An 18,073-nucleotide genomic window follows, 5' to 3' on the forward strand; every position below is an offset into this window, starting at 1 on the left:
ATTCCAAAATATCAAAAATATCCAAAAAAATCAATTACTGACGAGGTAACGAAATTTGTTAAGAGACTGGATAAAAGTCACTGAAACCCGGTTTAAATTTGAATAATTACCACAGTCAATGATATTATTAATTAAAACTTCCACACGCCCAAGGGTAAAATTTCACTGTGAAAATTAACGATTGTTAACTAATTAATTTACGCAATAAGGCCGATTCTCTCATTATATCTCCAACAAAACAAAAGTCACTAATTACCCACAAACATCACACTTTGCTAACCTTAGGAATATATTGTTTCAGCTGGAAAAAAACACAAAATCAGAAAAACACCGAAATTTATTCACACATCATAAATATTAAAATACAATTTTCTTCTGAACGGCTTCCATCGCTTCGGCCGAAGCTTTAAACAACTTTAGTTCATCCGGTTGCAAATTTATTTTCACCACTTGATTGACACCATTCAGGCCCAAAACGCAAGGCAGCGACAAAAACGTGTCAATATTCATCCCCACGTGCCCCTAAAGAACCACCCAATCAAAAGCTTACAACTAAAAATACAGCAAAACTAGGGCGATCTAAACTAATCTAACAAAAAAGTTAGTTGTTGGTTATGTGGCTACAAATTAATGGTTTTTTGAATATCGTCAAGTGTTATCGCTGATTTTAACAAGCGTTGTTTCTCATCTTCGGTCAAACATTGATTTACAATTGACCAAACACCGTTTTCGCCCAAAACTGATGGAAGCGATAAGTAGACTTCCTGAGTAATGCCGTGAAGGCCCTAAATAATGAAATCACTAAATAAATAATAGAAAAAGTAAAGATGTTTCAGACAAACTTGCGCAAACAGGTTAAGACACACAAGAAGCTGTATAAAAGTTTATAAAAATAGACGTGGACAGAGTGATATAACAATAAATAGTCACAATTATGCTACATTCAATAAATATCATATCGTGAGTTTGAATAAAAATATGGTCAAGAGTGCGCTGACCTGACCTGACCTGACCTGACATTTCTTTTTTCTTTTCGTGTTTTGTTTTTATTTTTTTCATTACATTTCTTCTCCTATGTGAGTTAAATTGACCTGATCTGACCTGACCTGACCTGACTTGTATTTAAAAATTAATACTTTTATTACATACATTTCTTTTTTTCTTTTCCTCTTTTGTTTTTATTTTTGTTCATTACATTTCTTCTCTTGTTTAAATTAAATTGACCTGACCTGACATTTCTTTTTTCTTTTCGTGTTTTGTTTTTATTTTTTTTTCATTCATCTCTTCTCCTATGTGAGTTAAATTGACCTGATCTGACCTGACCTGACCTGACTTGTATTTAAAAATTAATACTTTTATTACATACATTTCTTTTTTTCTTTTCCTCTTTTGTTTTTATTTTTGTTCATTACAGATCTTCTCTTGTTTAAGTTAAATTGACCTGACTTGACCTGACCTGACTTGTATATAAAAATTAATACTTTTATTACATACATTTCTTTTTTCTTTTCCTGTGTTGTTTTTATTTTTTTTATTACATTTCTTCTTCTATTTAGGTTAAATAAGAAATTTCGCTTTTGACCACGTTTTATTTAAACTCACGGTATGTTGGACAAGTCGATAGATATCACAAGAATAATACTAATTCGTTTACAATTCGAGATTTTTTTGCACTTCGTGTATAACAGATGCGGATTGTTGTAGTTGGGATTTTTCTGTTTCGTTTAAAGGCTGTTGTACCACGTTTGATATTCCATTAAGGCCTAAAACTGCTGGTAGGGACAAGTATACGTCCTGTTCTATACCGTGGAAGCCCTGATGAGTTAAAATAAAACACTCGGTATTACTGGAGGAGCGCAAATGTGTAAAATGTGTTGTATAACTAGTGATTAAAAAAAAGCAGAGCAAAATGTTAAAAATATTAGTAAAAAAAACTAAGAGTGCAGCTTTACTTGTTTAGTGCAAATTTAGTTAATCGTAATAATAAAATAATGAAAAAAAAACAATTTCTTACATAAAAGCAAAAGCGAAAAGAAAGCGAATAAAAAAATGTCAAGCATTTGAGGTATTGTTGTATATGAAACAATTAATATATTTGATTGAAGGTCTATAATAATTAGAAAAAAATAAAAAAAGAAACAATAATTTAACAATAAGAAAACCAACTTAAACAATAAAATATTTTTCACCAATTTTCCTAAAATGTCTAAATCGTCTTAATATTTTTTTCCTTAATATATAAAACATAACTTCTTTAAAAAATTACATTATAGTTTTAACATTATAAGCTGCAACAAATAGAAAAAATAATTGACCGTAAAACGTATAATAGGTTATAAAAACTAATTAGTTTTTTACTGTGGCAACAATTATTTTTCTATAATAACAAGAATAAAACTCAATGATTTTTATTAGATTACGAAAGTGAGGCAAAATATCGAAATTGCATCTTTTATAACTCAGGTTTTGCAAACTAAACAAATAACACAATTTTCATCTTAATTCGGTGATTTTTTGGATAGTTTATTACATTTGTGGATAGAATAAAGCAATGTAATTTGTGAAAAACTTCGTTTTATGCTTAAAGGCTCAAGAGAAATAAATATTGCTTCAGCTTGGCATTTTTCAGTTTATTTTTGACAAAATTTCACCGAACATTTGCTTTTTTTCTAGTGGGAAAATGCTCGAGAATAGCAAAATATTGCACTCTTTCACTGCATTTAGTGATTTTTCGGTCTACTTTACTAAAATCTTAGTTTTATATACGATCCAAAAAAAAACACCACTATTTTCGATCTAATTTTTTAATTTTAATTTAATTTAATTTTAATTATTTATTAATATTAATATATTAATAATATTTATATTATAATATATAAATCATTATATAAATATATAAATATATATTTATAATATTATATTAATATATTAATATTAAAATATAATAATAATTATATAATTATTTTAATTATTTAATTATTAATAATTTAATTAATTTAATTTTAATTTTTTTCGACGATTTTTCGGATTATTTTTGCCAAAATTTCGCAAAATCGTAGCATTTTTGTTTGAAAAACGTCTTAATAAAATGCTAAACAGGAAAACTAACGTAATTTTTAACCGAATTTCGTAACTCCATTTATCAAAATTTCGAAAAAAGATTGCAATTTTATGTCAACGCCCTCGAAAAATGCAAAATCTTGTAGTTGTCGATTTAGTTTACTATTCTATCCTTCTGTTTAGAAAAATCGCACAAGGCGATTTTTTTGGTATTTTTTGACGAAATTTTATTATTATTATTATTATTATTATTATTATTATTATTATTATTATTATTATTATTATTATTATTATTTTGCTGATGAAAATGTGCTAAAACCCTTGAAAAAGGCAAAATATGTCATTTTCCATACAAGTTAGTGACTTTTCTGACCAAGTTAGTCACGCACTTTTTTAATCTCAAAAACATGCTTACACACACATAAAAAAAACAAAAATTGCTCCTTTTTCGTATTATAGTTGAGCAATTTTCCAATGTATTTTTGATGAAATTCAAAATTGCGTCTCTTAAAGAAAAATATGCTAAAATACACAACTAAAACAAAGTAACATTACGTATTTTCGACTCATTTTAGCGATATTTCGATTCAGAGTTTTACTTTTTAATGAGTTTTTAAGTCCACTTTCTAAAAAAAAACTACCCTATTTCGACAATTTGTGGCTAATTTTCCATGAAATTTCTTGAAATAATTGCGTTTCTGGATGAAAATTACCATTTGCTTCCTAATTTAGTGGAAAAATTTTAGTGCGTTTTTGTTGATAACGCTCGGACAATGCAAAAATTGAACTAAAATTTCGTTAAGCAATTCCGTTACTTACTGAAAAAAAATTGTCCTAGTACGACGATTTTTCTCTCCTAAGAAACGACCAACGTAATCTCATTTTCGAGCTAGTTTTGTAATTTTTAAAAAAAATTTAGCAAAATTTCGCAAAAAATATTGCGTTTTTCGTCAAAAGTATGATCAATTTCTTGAAAAATTCAACCAACTTTGCAGGTTGCGTGCTGGAAATTGGCTAAAATGTTCAAAAAAGACGAAATAATCTTATTTTCTAAACTGTTTGGAGACTTTTCCCCTAAATAAGTTTAGCGAAATTCGTTGCAATAGGTAATTTTGAGAAAATTACGCGAAATAATTATCTGTGTGAACAAAAAACGTATTGAAATGTTCAAAAAAGACAAAGATAAAACGCGAGTTGGTGAAATAAATTCGTCTCAGAAAATAAAGATATTTTCTTAAAATTTGCTTTAAAAAAATACGTTTATGATTTTCTTGATTGTTTGATAAATTTTTAAGTAATTTGTGTAAACAAGTCGAAATCATCCTCATTTTGTACCGTAACAACAACACCTCTCTAAATAAAATTTTCATTTTTTTTTTCTATTACCTTAACATTAACAGAAACAGCATGAACATTGTGCGAATTGTTGAGTATACTTTGCGCCAATGAGGCAACACTCAGTCCAATCGCCCAATTGGTGTAACCCTTCAGCCTGATAATCTCATAGGCACTGTTAACCACTTCCTTGTGCACCTGGTCCCAACGTTCCGGATCCTGTTGCGTCCCCATACTCGGATTAATTTCGCGTAAGCGGACACCGGCTACATTCACACCGGACCACACCGCCACTAAAACACAAAAAAACAAATATTTTTTATATATTTCTGCCGTCATATCGTCCATTTGTTCTTTGGTGTCTTTTAACGGACGGGACACTTTGCACAAATTTTTTGATTTTGTTTTCAGTTCTTACGAACAGTATCAGTAGAAGTGAATTTTTCTTTATAGGAACTTAGTACCAGTCAAATTATTTGCAACCTACAACTAGAGCCATATTATTAAAATTTGAAATACGAGCCGGAAAAAGAAATACAAACTGATGACGGACGGGACACAAAAAAGACCTCACATTTTTATCGTTGGAAAATCTTTATAATTTACTTTTTGTTCACACATGACGGACGGGACAAAAAATCTTGTGTGTGAAAATAGCTCTAAAAATTTTATTCAGACTGGTTTTAGTTATCAAAGACTTCAATAGTATTAAAATTAGACAGTGGAAATTAAAATTTCTTGGTTTTGTTTAATAACGTAAGAAATAACAACAACATTTTATGTTTGCGATAACGGACGGGACAGCAAAACCACTCCTAAAAACTCTTTTGTCGCAAAATACACTAAATATAACTAAAAAAATGATTTTGTAATTCCTGTGTCAGGTAGCATTTTTCCTGGAATGACTGATTACTCGAAAACATTGCCTTAAAATTGAATTTTTTGAGTACCACTTAATCCAAAAACACCAAAAAAAAGTTTATTTCAATTTTTTTTATAAAATTTTTAAAATTACCGCTGGAATCGCCATGTTCGCCTATAATCCAGCCATGGCAACTGCTCGGAGCCACTCCCAGCTTTTGCGACATCAAAAATCTGAATCTGGACGAATCCAGATTGGTTCCTGAACCCAGAACCCTGTGCTTTGGTAATCCGCTAAGTCTCCAAGCGACGTAGGTGAGGATATCGACAGGGTTGCTTACGATGAGTAGAACTGTGTTTGGCGAATATTTGACTAGTTTCGGGATAATATTTTTGAGGACGTCAGTGTTGCGTTGGACTAAATCCAGACGGGATTCGCCCTCACGTTGGCGGACTCCAGCTGTTACAATGCAAAGGCGAGAACCAGCAGAGGCTGCATAGTCTACAAAAAAATGTATAGTAAATAAATAAATAACACTGATTTACATTTTTTTTTCTTTTACCAAGAGATAGTTTATACTGATTTTATTTTCTGCTTAGTCACTAATGACTAAAATTACAGATTTTTTTCCATGCAAGTTATCAGTTTGGAACAGTTCTTACAAAAAGACACATTTTAAAAATATTTTAATTTATTGTTTGAGTTTTTTAAAATAAAATACCCAACTAAGTTCTGTTTTTTTTATTAAAAACCCCAATTTTTTGTTACATTTTGAAATCGTGATTAAATTGTTCTTAGACTTATCTGTCATAGTTTTTGACTCAACTTACGTCAATTTATGTGTAAAAATAGCGACGTTATACACTCACAGAAAAATTCGTAACTTCAGAACCATTCAAGATAACTTAACTAATTAATTTCCACGCGATTTCCTAAGCTTTAACCCATCTTTTGCAATGAAAATGAACTCGGTGCCGAAATTCTATCGCCTACTACGATCTTCTGAAAATGATAAACTGCAAATGGCAATAACTCCATTTTTTTTAATGCAACACCCTGTATTTTATTGCATCATTGCATGGGATTTTTTCGTAGCTTTTTGTCAATATAAGGTGTGTGGGATTTAATTTGTAAAATTTGTAAGGTTTATGTTAAAAACATAACATTTATGTTTTTTTCGGAAAAAAAATGAAACGAGTAGGCCTTTGTAAAATTTAACACTTTCATACCATTCTAAAAAGAGTATCTTTTAACAAATTTTGAAGTGTAATAGAAATTCTAATAGAAATTACATCACAAAGGAAACAAAAAATGTTAAATTTTATGACAACGACCTACTCGATTCTTTTTTTTTCCGCAAAAACCTCAAATTTCTTATTTTGCAAAAATATTACAAATTTTACAAATTAGACCCCACAAACATGATATCAACAAAAAGCTTCTAAAACATGCCATTCAATGATGCAATAAAATACCGGGTGCTCAAAAATCGGCGCACCAACTCAATGGAGTGTGGTAGAGAATTGCTTACACATAAAGGTAAAAATATCAAAAAAATTCTTTGTATTAAATTTATTAATAAATAACAAATTTTAAATAAATGATATGTGGCAACGTTGTCCAACAGTAGAGATCACAATTGAATTTGATCAACAATAAAAATAAATTATTTTTGAAATGGTTTCCTAGGAAATAATTCACAGCTACACATTGTGATTTTTTTGATGAATTTTATTTTTTTTAAATACAAAAAACTGCTAAAGTCTGATACGAAATTTAAAAATAATTATTCATCGTTTTGTTACGGAACGATTACTTAGTGCGAAACATAAAAACATTAAAATATAATGAAAACTGAAGAAGTTAACAAAATAAGTTTGTAGCTCCAGATTTTTTTAAATATGACTTTAGGAATTTTTTCAACATTTTTCCCGTAATCTGCACTTGCTTCTCAATAACGTACCATGAGTTGGTGCGCCAGTTTTTGAGCACCCTGTATATAGGGTATTTTATTTGGAAAAATCGAGTTGCCATTTGTAGAATGTCATTTTCAGAAAATTGTAGTAGGCGATGGAATATCGACTACAAATTCGCTTTCATTGAAAAAGTTATGTTAAATTTTAAGAAATCGATTGGAAAAAAGTTGGTTAAGTTATTTTAAATGGTTCTGAAGTTATAATTTTTTCTGTAGGCTGCATAGTCTACAAAAAAATGTACATACAGTAAATAAATAAATAACACTGATTTACAGTTTTTTTTCTTTTACCAAGAAATATTTTATACTGATTTTATTTTATGCATAGTCACTAATGACTAAAATATACAGAGTGACTCAGGGTCACCATAATTTTTTTCTATGCGAGCTGTCAATTTAGATTTTTTTTAACAATAGGTCTTACAATAAGGCACACTCTAGAAATATTTTAATTTGTTTGCAGAGTGTTCTAAAATAATATACCAAACTATGTTCTGTTTTTTTTTTAAACTCCAATTTTTTGTTACATTTTACAGCGTGATTAAATTGTTCTTAGACTTATCTGTCATAGTTTTTGACTTAACTTACGTCAATTTATGTGTGAAAATAGCGACGTTATCCACTCACAGAAAAATTCATAACTTCAGAACCATTCAAGATAACTTAACTAACTTATTTCCACGCGATTTCCTAAGCTTTAGCCCATCTTTTGCAATGAAAACGAACTCGGTGCGGAAATTCTATCACCTACTACGATCTTCTGAAACTGCAAATGGCAATAACTCCATTTTTTTAAATGCAACACCCTGTATTTTATTGCATCATTGCATGGGATTTTTTCGTAGCTTTTTGTCAATATAAGGTTTGTGGGGTCTAATTTGTAAATTTTGTAAGGTTTATGTTAAAAACATAATATTTATATTTTTTTCGGAAAAAAATGGAACGAGTAGGCCGTTTGAAAATTTAACACTTCCATATCATTCTAAAAAAAGAATCTCCTAACAAATTTTGAAGTGAAGTAAAGTTAAATTTTATGACGACTGCCTACTCGATTCTTTTTTTTTTTTCGAAAAAACCTCCAAAATTTCTAATTTTGCAAAAATATTATAAATTTTACAAATTAGACCCCACAAACATTATACCGACAACAAGCTTATAAAAAACGCCATTCAATGATGCAATAAAATGTATAGGGTATTTTGTTTGAAAAAATCGAGTTGTCATTTGTAGTCTGTCATTTTCAGAAAATCGTAGTAGGCGATGGAATATCGACTCCAAATTTGCTTTCATTGAAAAAGTTATGTTAAATTTTAAGAAATCGATTGGAAAAAAGTTGGTCAAGTTATTTAAAATGGTTCTCAAGTTATAATTTTTTCTGTAGGTGTTTGCACAAAGCTATTTTCACAAATAAATTGATATAAGTCAAAAACTATGACAGACAAGTCTATAAAAAACCGGGTGCGTTATATTGATAATTTAGTTACGATTTCAAAAATGAAACTAAAATTTTGAGTTATTAAAAAACAGAACCTAGTTGGATATTTTATTTTGGAACAGCCTGTATACAAATTAAAATATTTTTAGAATGTGCTTTATTATTGTAAGACCTATTGTTTAAAAAAAAGCAAATTGATAACTAACCCTGTATATCACATTATTTGTCTATCACGCGTCTAATTTTTTAAGGTTTTTGGGATAAAAATATGTTATTCGTTTAGTACTAATCCACATCAAGATAAACTGACCCTGATGGTAAAAAAAAGCAGTCTAACATTTTTGATGTTGTAAAAATTCTGATACATTATAATGAATATTAAAAAATTTTGACGTGCTAATTTTTTTCGTCTTCAGTGACAAGCTTAGGGTTAATTATTCTACCGATTCACATTGGTTTCATCTGTTGGTAAAAAAATTTGTAAACTAGTGCAGTTTTTATTAAGCAAGGTCCTGATCAAGGCTATCAGTTATCACAACTTAAATATTTAACACCGTTATTCGATGCCTAAAACTCCTCGAAAAATAGAAAAATATGCCAAAAAAATACCTGAACTAGCATTGATTCTTGGATTTTTGAGAAAAAGTGAACCGTGTTGAAGATCCAACAGTTCTCCCTTGAGTTTGTCCTCCACGCAGTCAATAAGGACAACATCGTGTGATACATTCTGCAAAAATATTGTTGGAATTCGAGATAATGAAATTATGGGGCAAGTACTTGTGCCAAAATACTGAAAACACAAGCCATTCCGACTTGGCCAACACCAACGACAGTGACTTTCGATTCACTGTCTTTCACTGGTGACGAAATTTCGGAAAGGAGGAGATCTTTGGTTCCGGCCATGTCTGAAATAAGAAAAAAAATTTTAAATTATATGACCGAAATTATGTCAGATGGTTGAAGGTTGTCATGTTTTGACAGCATAAAAGTCATTTTACTGTGATAACAATCAGCCACAGAAACAATTTAAGTGAGGAAAGAAACAAACAAGTGTCATAGAGAATATTTGTTGCAGGTAAATACTTGATGTAAAATCGATGGCAAAATTACAAATTTATTTGTCTTCCTCTAGAGACCACACATAGATAACAGCACCAGTCTAAATACTTACTTAAAACGTGTCAATATAGGTATACATACACAGACTGAAGAATGTAACAAATGTAAATTATTAACTAATAATCTTAAAAAACAATACAGAAATCAAATCAAATAAAATTAATAAACTCGTAATAAAAAAATTTAACTGGCTTCAGACGAATTCGTGTAATCCCAAGCTGAGTACTAAAAAGATAAGAAATAAAATTTCCGGATAATCGTCTACACAAGTACTCTTATTACTCCATAACATATAAATAAATAGGTACAATTAAATGGAATGTAATGTTGAAATTAAGTTGATAACATTAAGAAAATAATAAATAATGGTAAAAGTTTTCAAACTCAAAAATGTCTTTAGCACCCTTAAAATAATGTTATTTGGACCGATTTTATTTTTTTTATTTTTGCCGAGACTGAGTAACTAGCCACTATTTTTTTTAGCTTGAAAACACACAAAAGCCGCTTTTTTCAAACTCAAATAGTTGTATATGTTTCTCAATGTTTCTAAGTGCCCTAAAAGTGAAAATAATGCTGTTTGGAGTACGATTATAAAATTTTTGATTTTTAGTTTTTTTTAATTTCCTTGAGAATGCTATTTGGAGTATGATTATAAAATTTTTGATTTTTCCGTTTTTTTGAGATTTTCTGGTCAATTATTATTTTTACCTGCCCTTGAGAATATATATTATAAGTTATAAATATAAATTATAATTTTTTTTATTTTTCAGTATTTTTTTGAGATGCTGTTAGGAGTGCGATTATATTTTTTTTGGTTTTTCCGCTTTTTTGAGATTTTCTGGTCGATTACTATTTTTACCTGCCCTTGAGAATTCAAGAAAATTGATTTTTTATGTTTATATTCCTGGAACTACACTATGGGTCTCAGAGACCCAATAAAGCGTCAAAAATTAATTATTTATTGTGTAACAAGGAGTAAAATAGCGTAGTTGATTTTGATTTTTTTAAGCCTAGATATTATTTCAAACATTTTAACATTTATTCCTTTGCTAAAAAAACGCTTTAGTCTCTGAGACCCATGTTTAAATATTATAACTGAAAAAATAAGTGTGAAGTTAGAGGGTTATGATCCTTGGAAGCGCAAATCATGTCATCAGGTCCAAAATACAAAATTTTGATTTTTCCGTTTTTAGCGATTTTTTGAGCGACTACTTATTTTCCTTTGAAAACCAAAAAAATTTTTTTTTACATTTCAAAAGATTTGTGCACTTTTTTGTGTTTTAAGGACCCGTACTTTAGAAGTACAAAAAATTCTAATAGTTTTGATTTTTTTTATTTCTTCGATTTCTGTCCAGATTTCTCTCCTAATGTATTTGTTATTTTTTTAATGATCTTTTAATTATTATCTATCTTTTACAAAAAGGACATTGTCCTACGACTACTAATAATTATTATCCAGGAGAAATAGTTAAAAACTACTAGGTATTAGGCAATTTTCTCGTTATCAGTCGATTCTGATCATTGATCAAACTTCCAACATTTTAAAAATAAATTACTAGATTTCTAAAGAAAGCAAAGATGAAATAAATTTGTTTTAGATGATACGTAAACGTGACATCTTGTCCAAAAACTTTTCCAAAATAATAAAATATTACAAAAATTTTCTTACTGAATTTTAATCCTAGTAATAATCCTAACGTGTAGTCACACCCACCTCAATATCTACCTTTACTTCTATACTTATACAGCTGTTTGGAGTGGCTTCAGATAAATAGATAAGATAAAAATTTTCAACTAATGATTCATATATTTTTAAATGTGTATTTGTCCATCCAATGATCAATTACTTTATTTAATTTAATATCAGACAGTATCTATTTTAAGTCTACGACCTTAAAATTTTGAATTTGAACAATTTGAACTACAGTAAAACCTTTATAAAACGAACTAATTATTGCAAGTGGTCCAATTTATCAATTTTTCCTCAAATTAACTTTGTCAAAAGTAAGTACATTTCAATCATGTTATAATAACTAAGAACTGTTAGTGTTATTGGTGATACAGGAAGTACAGTTCGGATTAAAGATGTCTTACTGTAGATAATTCCTTATAAATTTTTTTAAAATTTAATTGTAAGATGATCTTTGGACTTTAAATTTTTTTAACAACAAATAATATGTTATTTATTGTTAGTAACATTTTAAGCCTTCTTTTTATTAACTGAATTCTAGATTATAAACACTATTTTAAAACACGGTTCCCATAGCAACGTGTTTTAAATTAATATATTAACTATTTTAACGACTCCAACTTTAAGCTTGTGTTTTCGCAATCGTATTGTTAATAACTATAATTTTTCAAAATGTATAATTCATTTAGATGATTAAAAAAACTCGAATTCATAAAATTAATCCTGTCAACCTACGGCGCGAAATTTTGAATTTCAAACTCGGCGAATTTTCCCGCTCCTGCATCGGTAACCAGAAAGAATTTGCTAGTAACGACAAAATTACAGCTTCAGAATTCATACCTAACTCAGGTAGCTGCACCTGCATTCACACAGTAAAAGTATTTCCAATGAAAAACCGGTAAAAAACAATACAAAACGTTGCAATAGATTATAAAAATAGAACACGCAAGTGTAACATTAAGTATATAAATTAATGCTAATTGACGCACGTCTTTGTAGATTGATACGTAATCTTTATTAACTATAACAAAATTATAGGCAGGTGTATTAAAAATCACAAGGTTCAATGGAATTTTTTATAATAAAATTTTTCGAGATAATAGTTTAATAAATTAGATCAATGGCCAGAAATGATTGTGACCCAAACACAAGGTGACCTTCAAAGTTTCAAAAATTTGAAAATAATTGTCTAGAAAAAAATTGTAATTTGGACAGTCGTACCATAATTTTACTGTAGAAGAAATTTCAATTTTCAATTTTTGTTACACAGAAACAATAAAAAAACTCATAGAAGCGCTCATCCATTTTTGAAAAACTCACTCGTAAACAATAATTATTTCAACAAGTTATTTGTAGTAGATTAAGTTAAAAAAAATATTTAAATATTCAGACACAATTTTAATAATAGCTACCTACAATTAGCCGCAATTATGGAAACATATTATTTAAATTAAAAAACACTTTTGTTGATTCTAATACTTGTAAAAAAATTCAAAAATTACAAATTAGATGCTAGAATAAAATTGCTCACCGGTAAAAACAACTTGACCACTTTACAAGCTTAAAACTTAGCGGCAGACTGGAGCAAGGTGACCTCTTATACGGACTAAAATTTGGTCGATGCGCATGTCCCCTGTCGAAGACAATTTGCAGAAGTACAATGAAAATAGGAGCCCGACCCCAACGAACGTGATGCACACACCGTACACACTTATGGTGAAATGTGGGGAAAGTATTTTCACAGCTAAATCACCAAAACTGGGCGAAATATGCCTCTGTTTTGAATCAAACAGATCGATAAAGCATGCGAGATTATTTATAAAGATGCGCCTGAGTCCTGGCGCGAAATTCCACCAAATTATGGTAGTGTGAGTCATGTCAATGGTTTCGCATAATGGTGCAATTTTACCGCTCTAGAAGGGAAATAAAAGTGTACGTGAATGTGGCCACGTCTTGGATGCACTCGATTTGAGTTTGAATAACCCACTGAAGTATTTTTAAATTTAATGCATTTTATATTTGGTGCTTTCAAATAAACATTTCACTTGAGTATGTTATGAAGGAAAATATTTTCATTTTTTTTAGTGTGGGTTCAAATTATCAATTCGAATGGATTATTTTCGCATGTTTACTTTACAAATGACGGATGTCAACAACACCTATCGCTTTGATCAAAACCAACTGTTTCAGTTTCTATTGAAATTGAATCACTTTTATAGATTACAAGGAATTATCATGGGATTTTTAGAGCTGTTGGGCGAAATAATGAATCAAATTTTATTATTGTTTATTTAATAAATCATTAAAAATTGGTAACTTAGGCGGTGTGATGATCGCTAGTGAAGTAGTGATTAATATTTGAGCAATAAAAGTTTACTAAAGGTGAGTTATTTTCTAATTTTTGTCGATTCCATTTGTAAAAGAAATAGAATATTTGATATGTTAATGTTCATCTAATAAATGCAAAATTAAATGAAAATTATTTTAAATTGAGAAAATGGGTTAGCTACTCTCGAAACATCATAAGGATATACTTGGTTGTCTATCTAGATACACTTTATACTTTTTTCAACGCATAATTTTAAATTAAAAATTTTCTTTTATTAGTCTAAAGTACATTTTTTCATTAATTCCTTATAATTAAAATAAACTAATTAATTAATATTATTAATTAATTAATAAAATTAATTAATATTAAGTCGTTGCAGAAATATTCTGAAACAAAAATACGTTACATGATTGTGTAATTTTAGGAATATCACCAATTTTCTTAAGAATTTTTTGCTCAAAATATCATCTAAAAGCATCGTTTGTTTGGAAATAACTCAAGAGACTTTGATTAATTAATACTAATACACATTCTTAAATTCTTGTCAGTTTTTTTAAACATTATTTTTATCACTTTTTTGGAAATAAAATAATAATAATAATAATAATAAATAGTCTTTATTATGGGCGAAGTTTAGCCGAAGCTACTCCAACTTAATCCAACAAAAAATACAGTAAAGTAAAATAATTATAATAATGCATAAATAATAAAAAATAAATGTGACAAACAAAATCAAATAAAGAAAAGAAATGATAATAAAAGAGAAAAGTAAATATTAATAGAACAAAAAAAAAACAATTGATTTTTATTAATATTCTATACGCTGTTTGCCCGCTTAATTAAAAAGAAAAAGTTTGTAACTTCCTTGTGAAGGTTGTTTATAGGAAGTAATTTTAAATGCACATTTCATTTATTGTAAACAAAAACAACATTATAAGTAAACGAATGTTGAAACGTTGAAATCGAAGTAAAAAATTGTCCTTTCAAGATAAAAGTCTTTAGGGTTTGTCCTTTGAATAAACTGAATCACAGTTTTGAAGATAACCACATTTTTTGAATTTTTTTTATTTGATTTTGCTTATTTTGTCAGTTTTGACAAAAGTATGAGGTACATTTGATAAATTGGTAAATTTTTAGCTACAAGTAGATACTTAGAATGTTTCGAGGAAGCGATTGGCGTCAAAGAAACAACAGTTTCAAAGATATCGATAAATGTTTGTTATTTTAAAAATTTTCATTTTCTTTGTCTTTTTTTGTTAATTTTGCCAAAACCATAATACAATACTGATATTTTTTGAATTATGCATATAAATATGTAAAATGTTTTAAGAACTGAAGTGTTTTTTTAATAATTTTTAATGATAAATAATTGAACAGAATTCAGCGTTTATGTTTGTGAATTTTTTCAGAATTTTTTTGTAATTCCCTAAAACCAAAATTCATTAATTAACAAATTAATTAATATTAAGGCAGTGCAAAAATATTCTAAAATATGCGATGCTTAAATGTCGTCTTGTGCAAACAAATATGTTAATAAAGGTTGCTAGCCCTAAAAAAATAAAAATTATTTGAATATTCAAATACTAAATGTAATTTTAGGGACAAGATTTTTATGCTCTAGACATCTTTTAGGCTGGAACGGTAAAAAAAATTAGAAAAATTTGAATTTTTCATTTTATTAATATTAATATTATGTACCAAATTAATATTTATTATAATAAAATTGTAGAAGAATTCTGAAAAAATCACATGATTATACAAAAATATAAAGTTTTTAATAGCAAACGCTGAATCCTGTGTTAATACTAGTTTTTGAGATATAGCAAAAAATACTTTTAGCAGACTCACCTTGAACTTTTAACTAGCTATAACTATAAAATTTTCTATTAGATGTAGAAGATCTATTATCTATTATTATTCTAGGAGATCTACAAGAAGACAAAAACTTGAATTGTTTAACAGAGGAAATTGTTGTTGGTTATTTAGCGACGTTTCGAATTTAGTTACATCATCATCAGGCTTCAATATTGATAGATCATGTCACGTTCAAGCAAAATATATCAATATTGAAGCCTGATGATGATTTAATTAAAATCGAAACGTCGCTAAAAATATAAAGCTTATTTACATCCCTGTCCTAAATGATCAACAACAATTTCCTCGTCAAATTTTTCAAGGGCAAAAATGTCATTCCATTTAATTGTTTACAAAACAGATAATTTTCCAGTTTTTCTCACAATCTCTAAAAGAAACCAAACAGTACATCCTAATTAATACAAATAAGGTTTCATCTAAAAGTATGCGAATTATTTACGATTACAATATTTTCTGAAAACCAACAACGGTTTTTTTCTTTTTACTTGATACTTAATTAGTTAGTTACTTGTCTACATATGTTTTATGGCTTTATAAATGCTGTATAATAATATTAATAGTACACATACCGTGTAATTTTTTTCTCGTGGATGAGCAGTCCAGCTGTTGCACGACCCTAAAATTAAAGGACATTTGGATATTTTTCCATCTAATCGGGCACAAATTTCGTCTTTTCAACAACAAGAACAAAGACTGAAATAGTCGTTCGTTGCTTCTATAAATCTAGAAGAAAATTTAAATAAACTATTGACTTGCTTCACTGCAGATTGTGATTTTGTCTGAACTGACAATTACCATCATGTGACATGACATTTTTGACAAAATACGTATTTTAATTAAATATGAAACTAATAAAATATGCGTTATCGTATGTAATAATTTCATTATTTTTAACGTCATCCTTCTAAAGCCGCAAGCCAGAAAGCAATTTTGTAACACCTACAAAGTCACGTCGCCTGCAAATGATGAAAAGTGCTAATGGTAGACCTTCAGATCGCAGATTATTTTAAAATTATACAAAACTGTAACATAGTGTTTAGTTTTGCAAAAAATTTCCACAAAATTGAACTCAAAAGCAGGTTCAGTTCACAGTATCATAAATTTAATAATCCATCTGAATCGAAATACAATAAAAAAATAAACTTTTTCTTTTAAATTTTTTTATAATTTACAGATGTTATCTAAAATTTTTGGTATAGAACTTTAAGTTAGAATAAAAAAATTATTTTTGAAAAGACATTTCAAACATTTAAAAGAAGAAAGAAAGAAGTTTGCAAATAATTTCCTGGTATTTGTCAGCTTTTTATCTTCCCATCAGCTAAACTCGTTTTCCTACAGAGTTGGAAAAAAGTCCATTATTGTCCTTTAAATGTAAGAATGTTAAAAATAATATTTTATACAAAATAAGAATCCTGAAAAATTAAGACATTCACCACTTTACAAAAAGAAAGTTCAAACTTTTTTTTGTTTCTTTTTTTTTAGTTACTGCAATCAAGAAGTTAAAAAAAATGAAGAATTTTGTTGCAATTTTTTTCATTTTCGCATCTAAAAGTCTTAAATTATTTCTCTCAAACATTAACAGTTAACAGTCTTTTCTGATTACTCAAAAGATATTTAGCTTTAAACCTTAAAAAATTATTTTTAGTGTTCGAAAAGTGAAATTTTCAGCTAAAACTTTCTTTGATGCTACCTTTACGCCATTAATAACTTGATAGGTATTTAAAATTTTATGTTCTTAGAAACTAAAATAAACAATTTAATGATCTTTGAGAAGCAAAAGCAAAAAATCCGTTTAACTATTTAAAGTTATTTAACTTTTAACAAACTTCTTATTTTTTATGTTCTGAGGTTTCCAATGTTTCAGTCACACAGTTTTTAAGTTTATTCTCAGTATTTCAGGTTTTAAGTTTCTTAATTTCCCATATTTCGTATTCACTTCCTATTTTTTCAGCTTTTCGTTGTTTCAGTTCTCCAATTTCTTAATGTTCTTACTTACAAATTTATAGTTTTCTTAATTTATCACTCCTTCAGTCACTTTTAGATCTAGAGAATTTTAATCTTACTGTTTGCTTTTTTCTACACCAGTTTTTTTTAGCTTTTCTGTCATTTAATGTATTGCTTTTTTTAATTAGAATGTCATGTCTCAGTTCATTAGAGTTTCCCTAGTGAAGCCACTTTGAAAAATTACTTACTTTCTTTCTTTGAAATTTTAGTAAATAGCATAACAAACATAGAAACAGTAGCCTGTCATTTATTGAAGCAATTAAGCTCCTGAATAATGTGCAAATATTTATTTAAAAAAAAAACAGAAAAAAACATAAGTTTGTATGTATTGTAGCTCCTTTCAGAAAGAAGTAGTGTAGATTTAAGTTCGAACTTTTCACTACTACTTT

The 18,073-nt window shown here is 28.3% G+C and overlaps 2 protein-coding genes across 8 annotated transcripts in view; one reads left to right on the plus strand and one right to left on the minus strand.

Annotated features, from left to right (window-relative positions):
• Window positions 1–319: 319 nt before the first annotated feature.
• Window positions 320–16,476, minus strand: Ldh (Lactate dehydrogenase). 7 transcript variants are annotated; one of them, XR_010334439.1, is made up of 7 exons: window positions 16,250–16,476; window positions 9,445–9,572; window positions 9,277–9,394; window positions 5,411–5,758; window positions 4,447–4,688; window positions 1,319–1,815; window positions 870–1,229 (listed from the first exon to the last, which is right to left on the minus strand). XR_010334439.1 is itself a non-coding variant. In XM_008193226.3 (6 exons), exons 1-6 carry the CDS (start codon window positions 16,311–16,313, stop codon window positions 358–360), a joined length of 1,065 nt encoding a protein of 354 aa, XP_008191448.1. In that variant the 5' UTR covers window positions 16,314–16,476; the 3' UTR covers window positions 320–357. The 7 variants fall into 7 exon arrangements, 6 of the variants coding, with proteins under 6 accessions (XP_008191448.1, XP_008191446.2, XP_008191450.2 ...); XM_008193226.3 differs by lacking the exons at window positions 870–1,229; window positions 1,319–1,815 and adding an exon at window positions 320–522; XM_008193224.3 differs by lacking the exons at window positions 870–1,229; window positions 1,319–1,815 and adding an exon at window positions 320–785 and having other exon boundaries at window positions 16,250–16,475.
• Window positions 13,731–18,073, plus strand: part of LOC656505 (uncharacterized protein) — a 38,574-nt gene continuing 34,231 nt past the window's right edge. The window contains exon 1 of the mRNA XM_008193229.3: window positions 13,731–13,858. The gene's annotated coding sequence lies outside the window, so the exon portion shown is untranslated. The remainder of the gene's footprint in view (window positions 13,859–18,073) is intronic.

Source organism: Tribolium castaneum, chromosome 1 (assembly GCF_031307605.1).
Source record: "Tribolium castaneum strain GA2 chromosome 1, icTriCast1.1, whole genome shotgun sequence".
Taxonomy (NCBI): Eukaryota; Metazoa; Arthropoda; class Insecta; order Coleoptera; family Tenebrionidae; genus Tribolium; species Tribolium castaneum.

Excerpts from the sequence above, each read along its gene's own strand:
- Ldh (XM_008193226.3), bottom strand. The coding sequence starts at position 16,313 with ATGTCCTTTAATTTTAGGGTCGTGCAACAGCTGGACTGCTCATCCACG. Across the intron at positions 5,759-9,276 it reads AAGAATCAATGCTAGTTCAG|ACTATGCAGCCTCTGCTGGT; the intron begins GTATTTTTTTGG and ends ATTTTTTTGTAG. Across the intron at positions 4,689-5,410 it reads CGAACATGGCGATTCCAGCG|TGGCGGTGTGGTCCGGTGTG; the intron begins GTAATTTTAAAA and ends TTTGTGTTTTAG.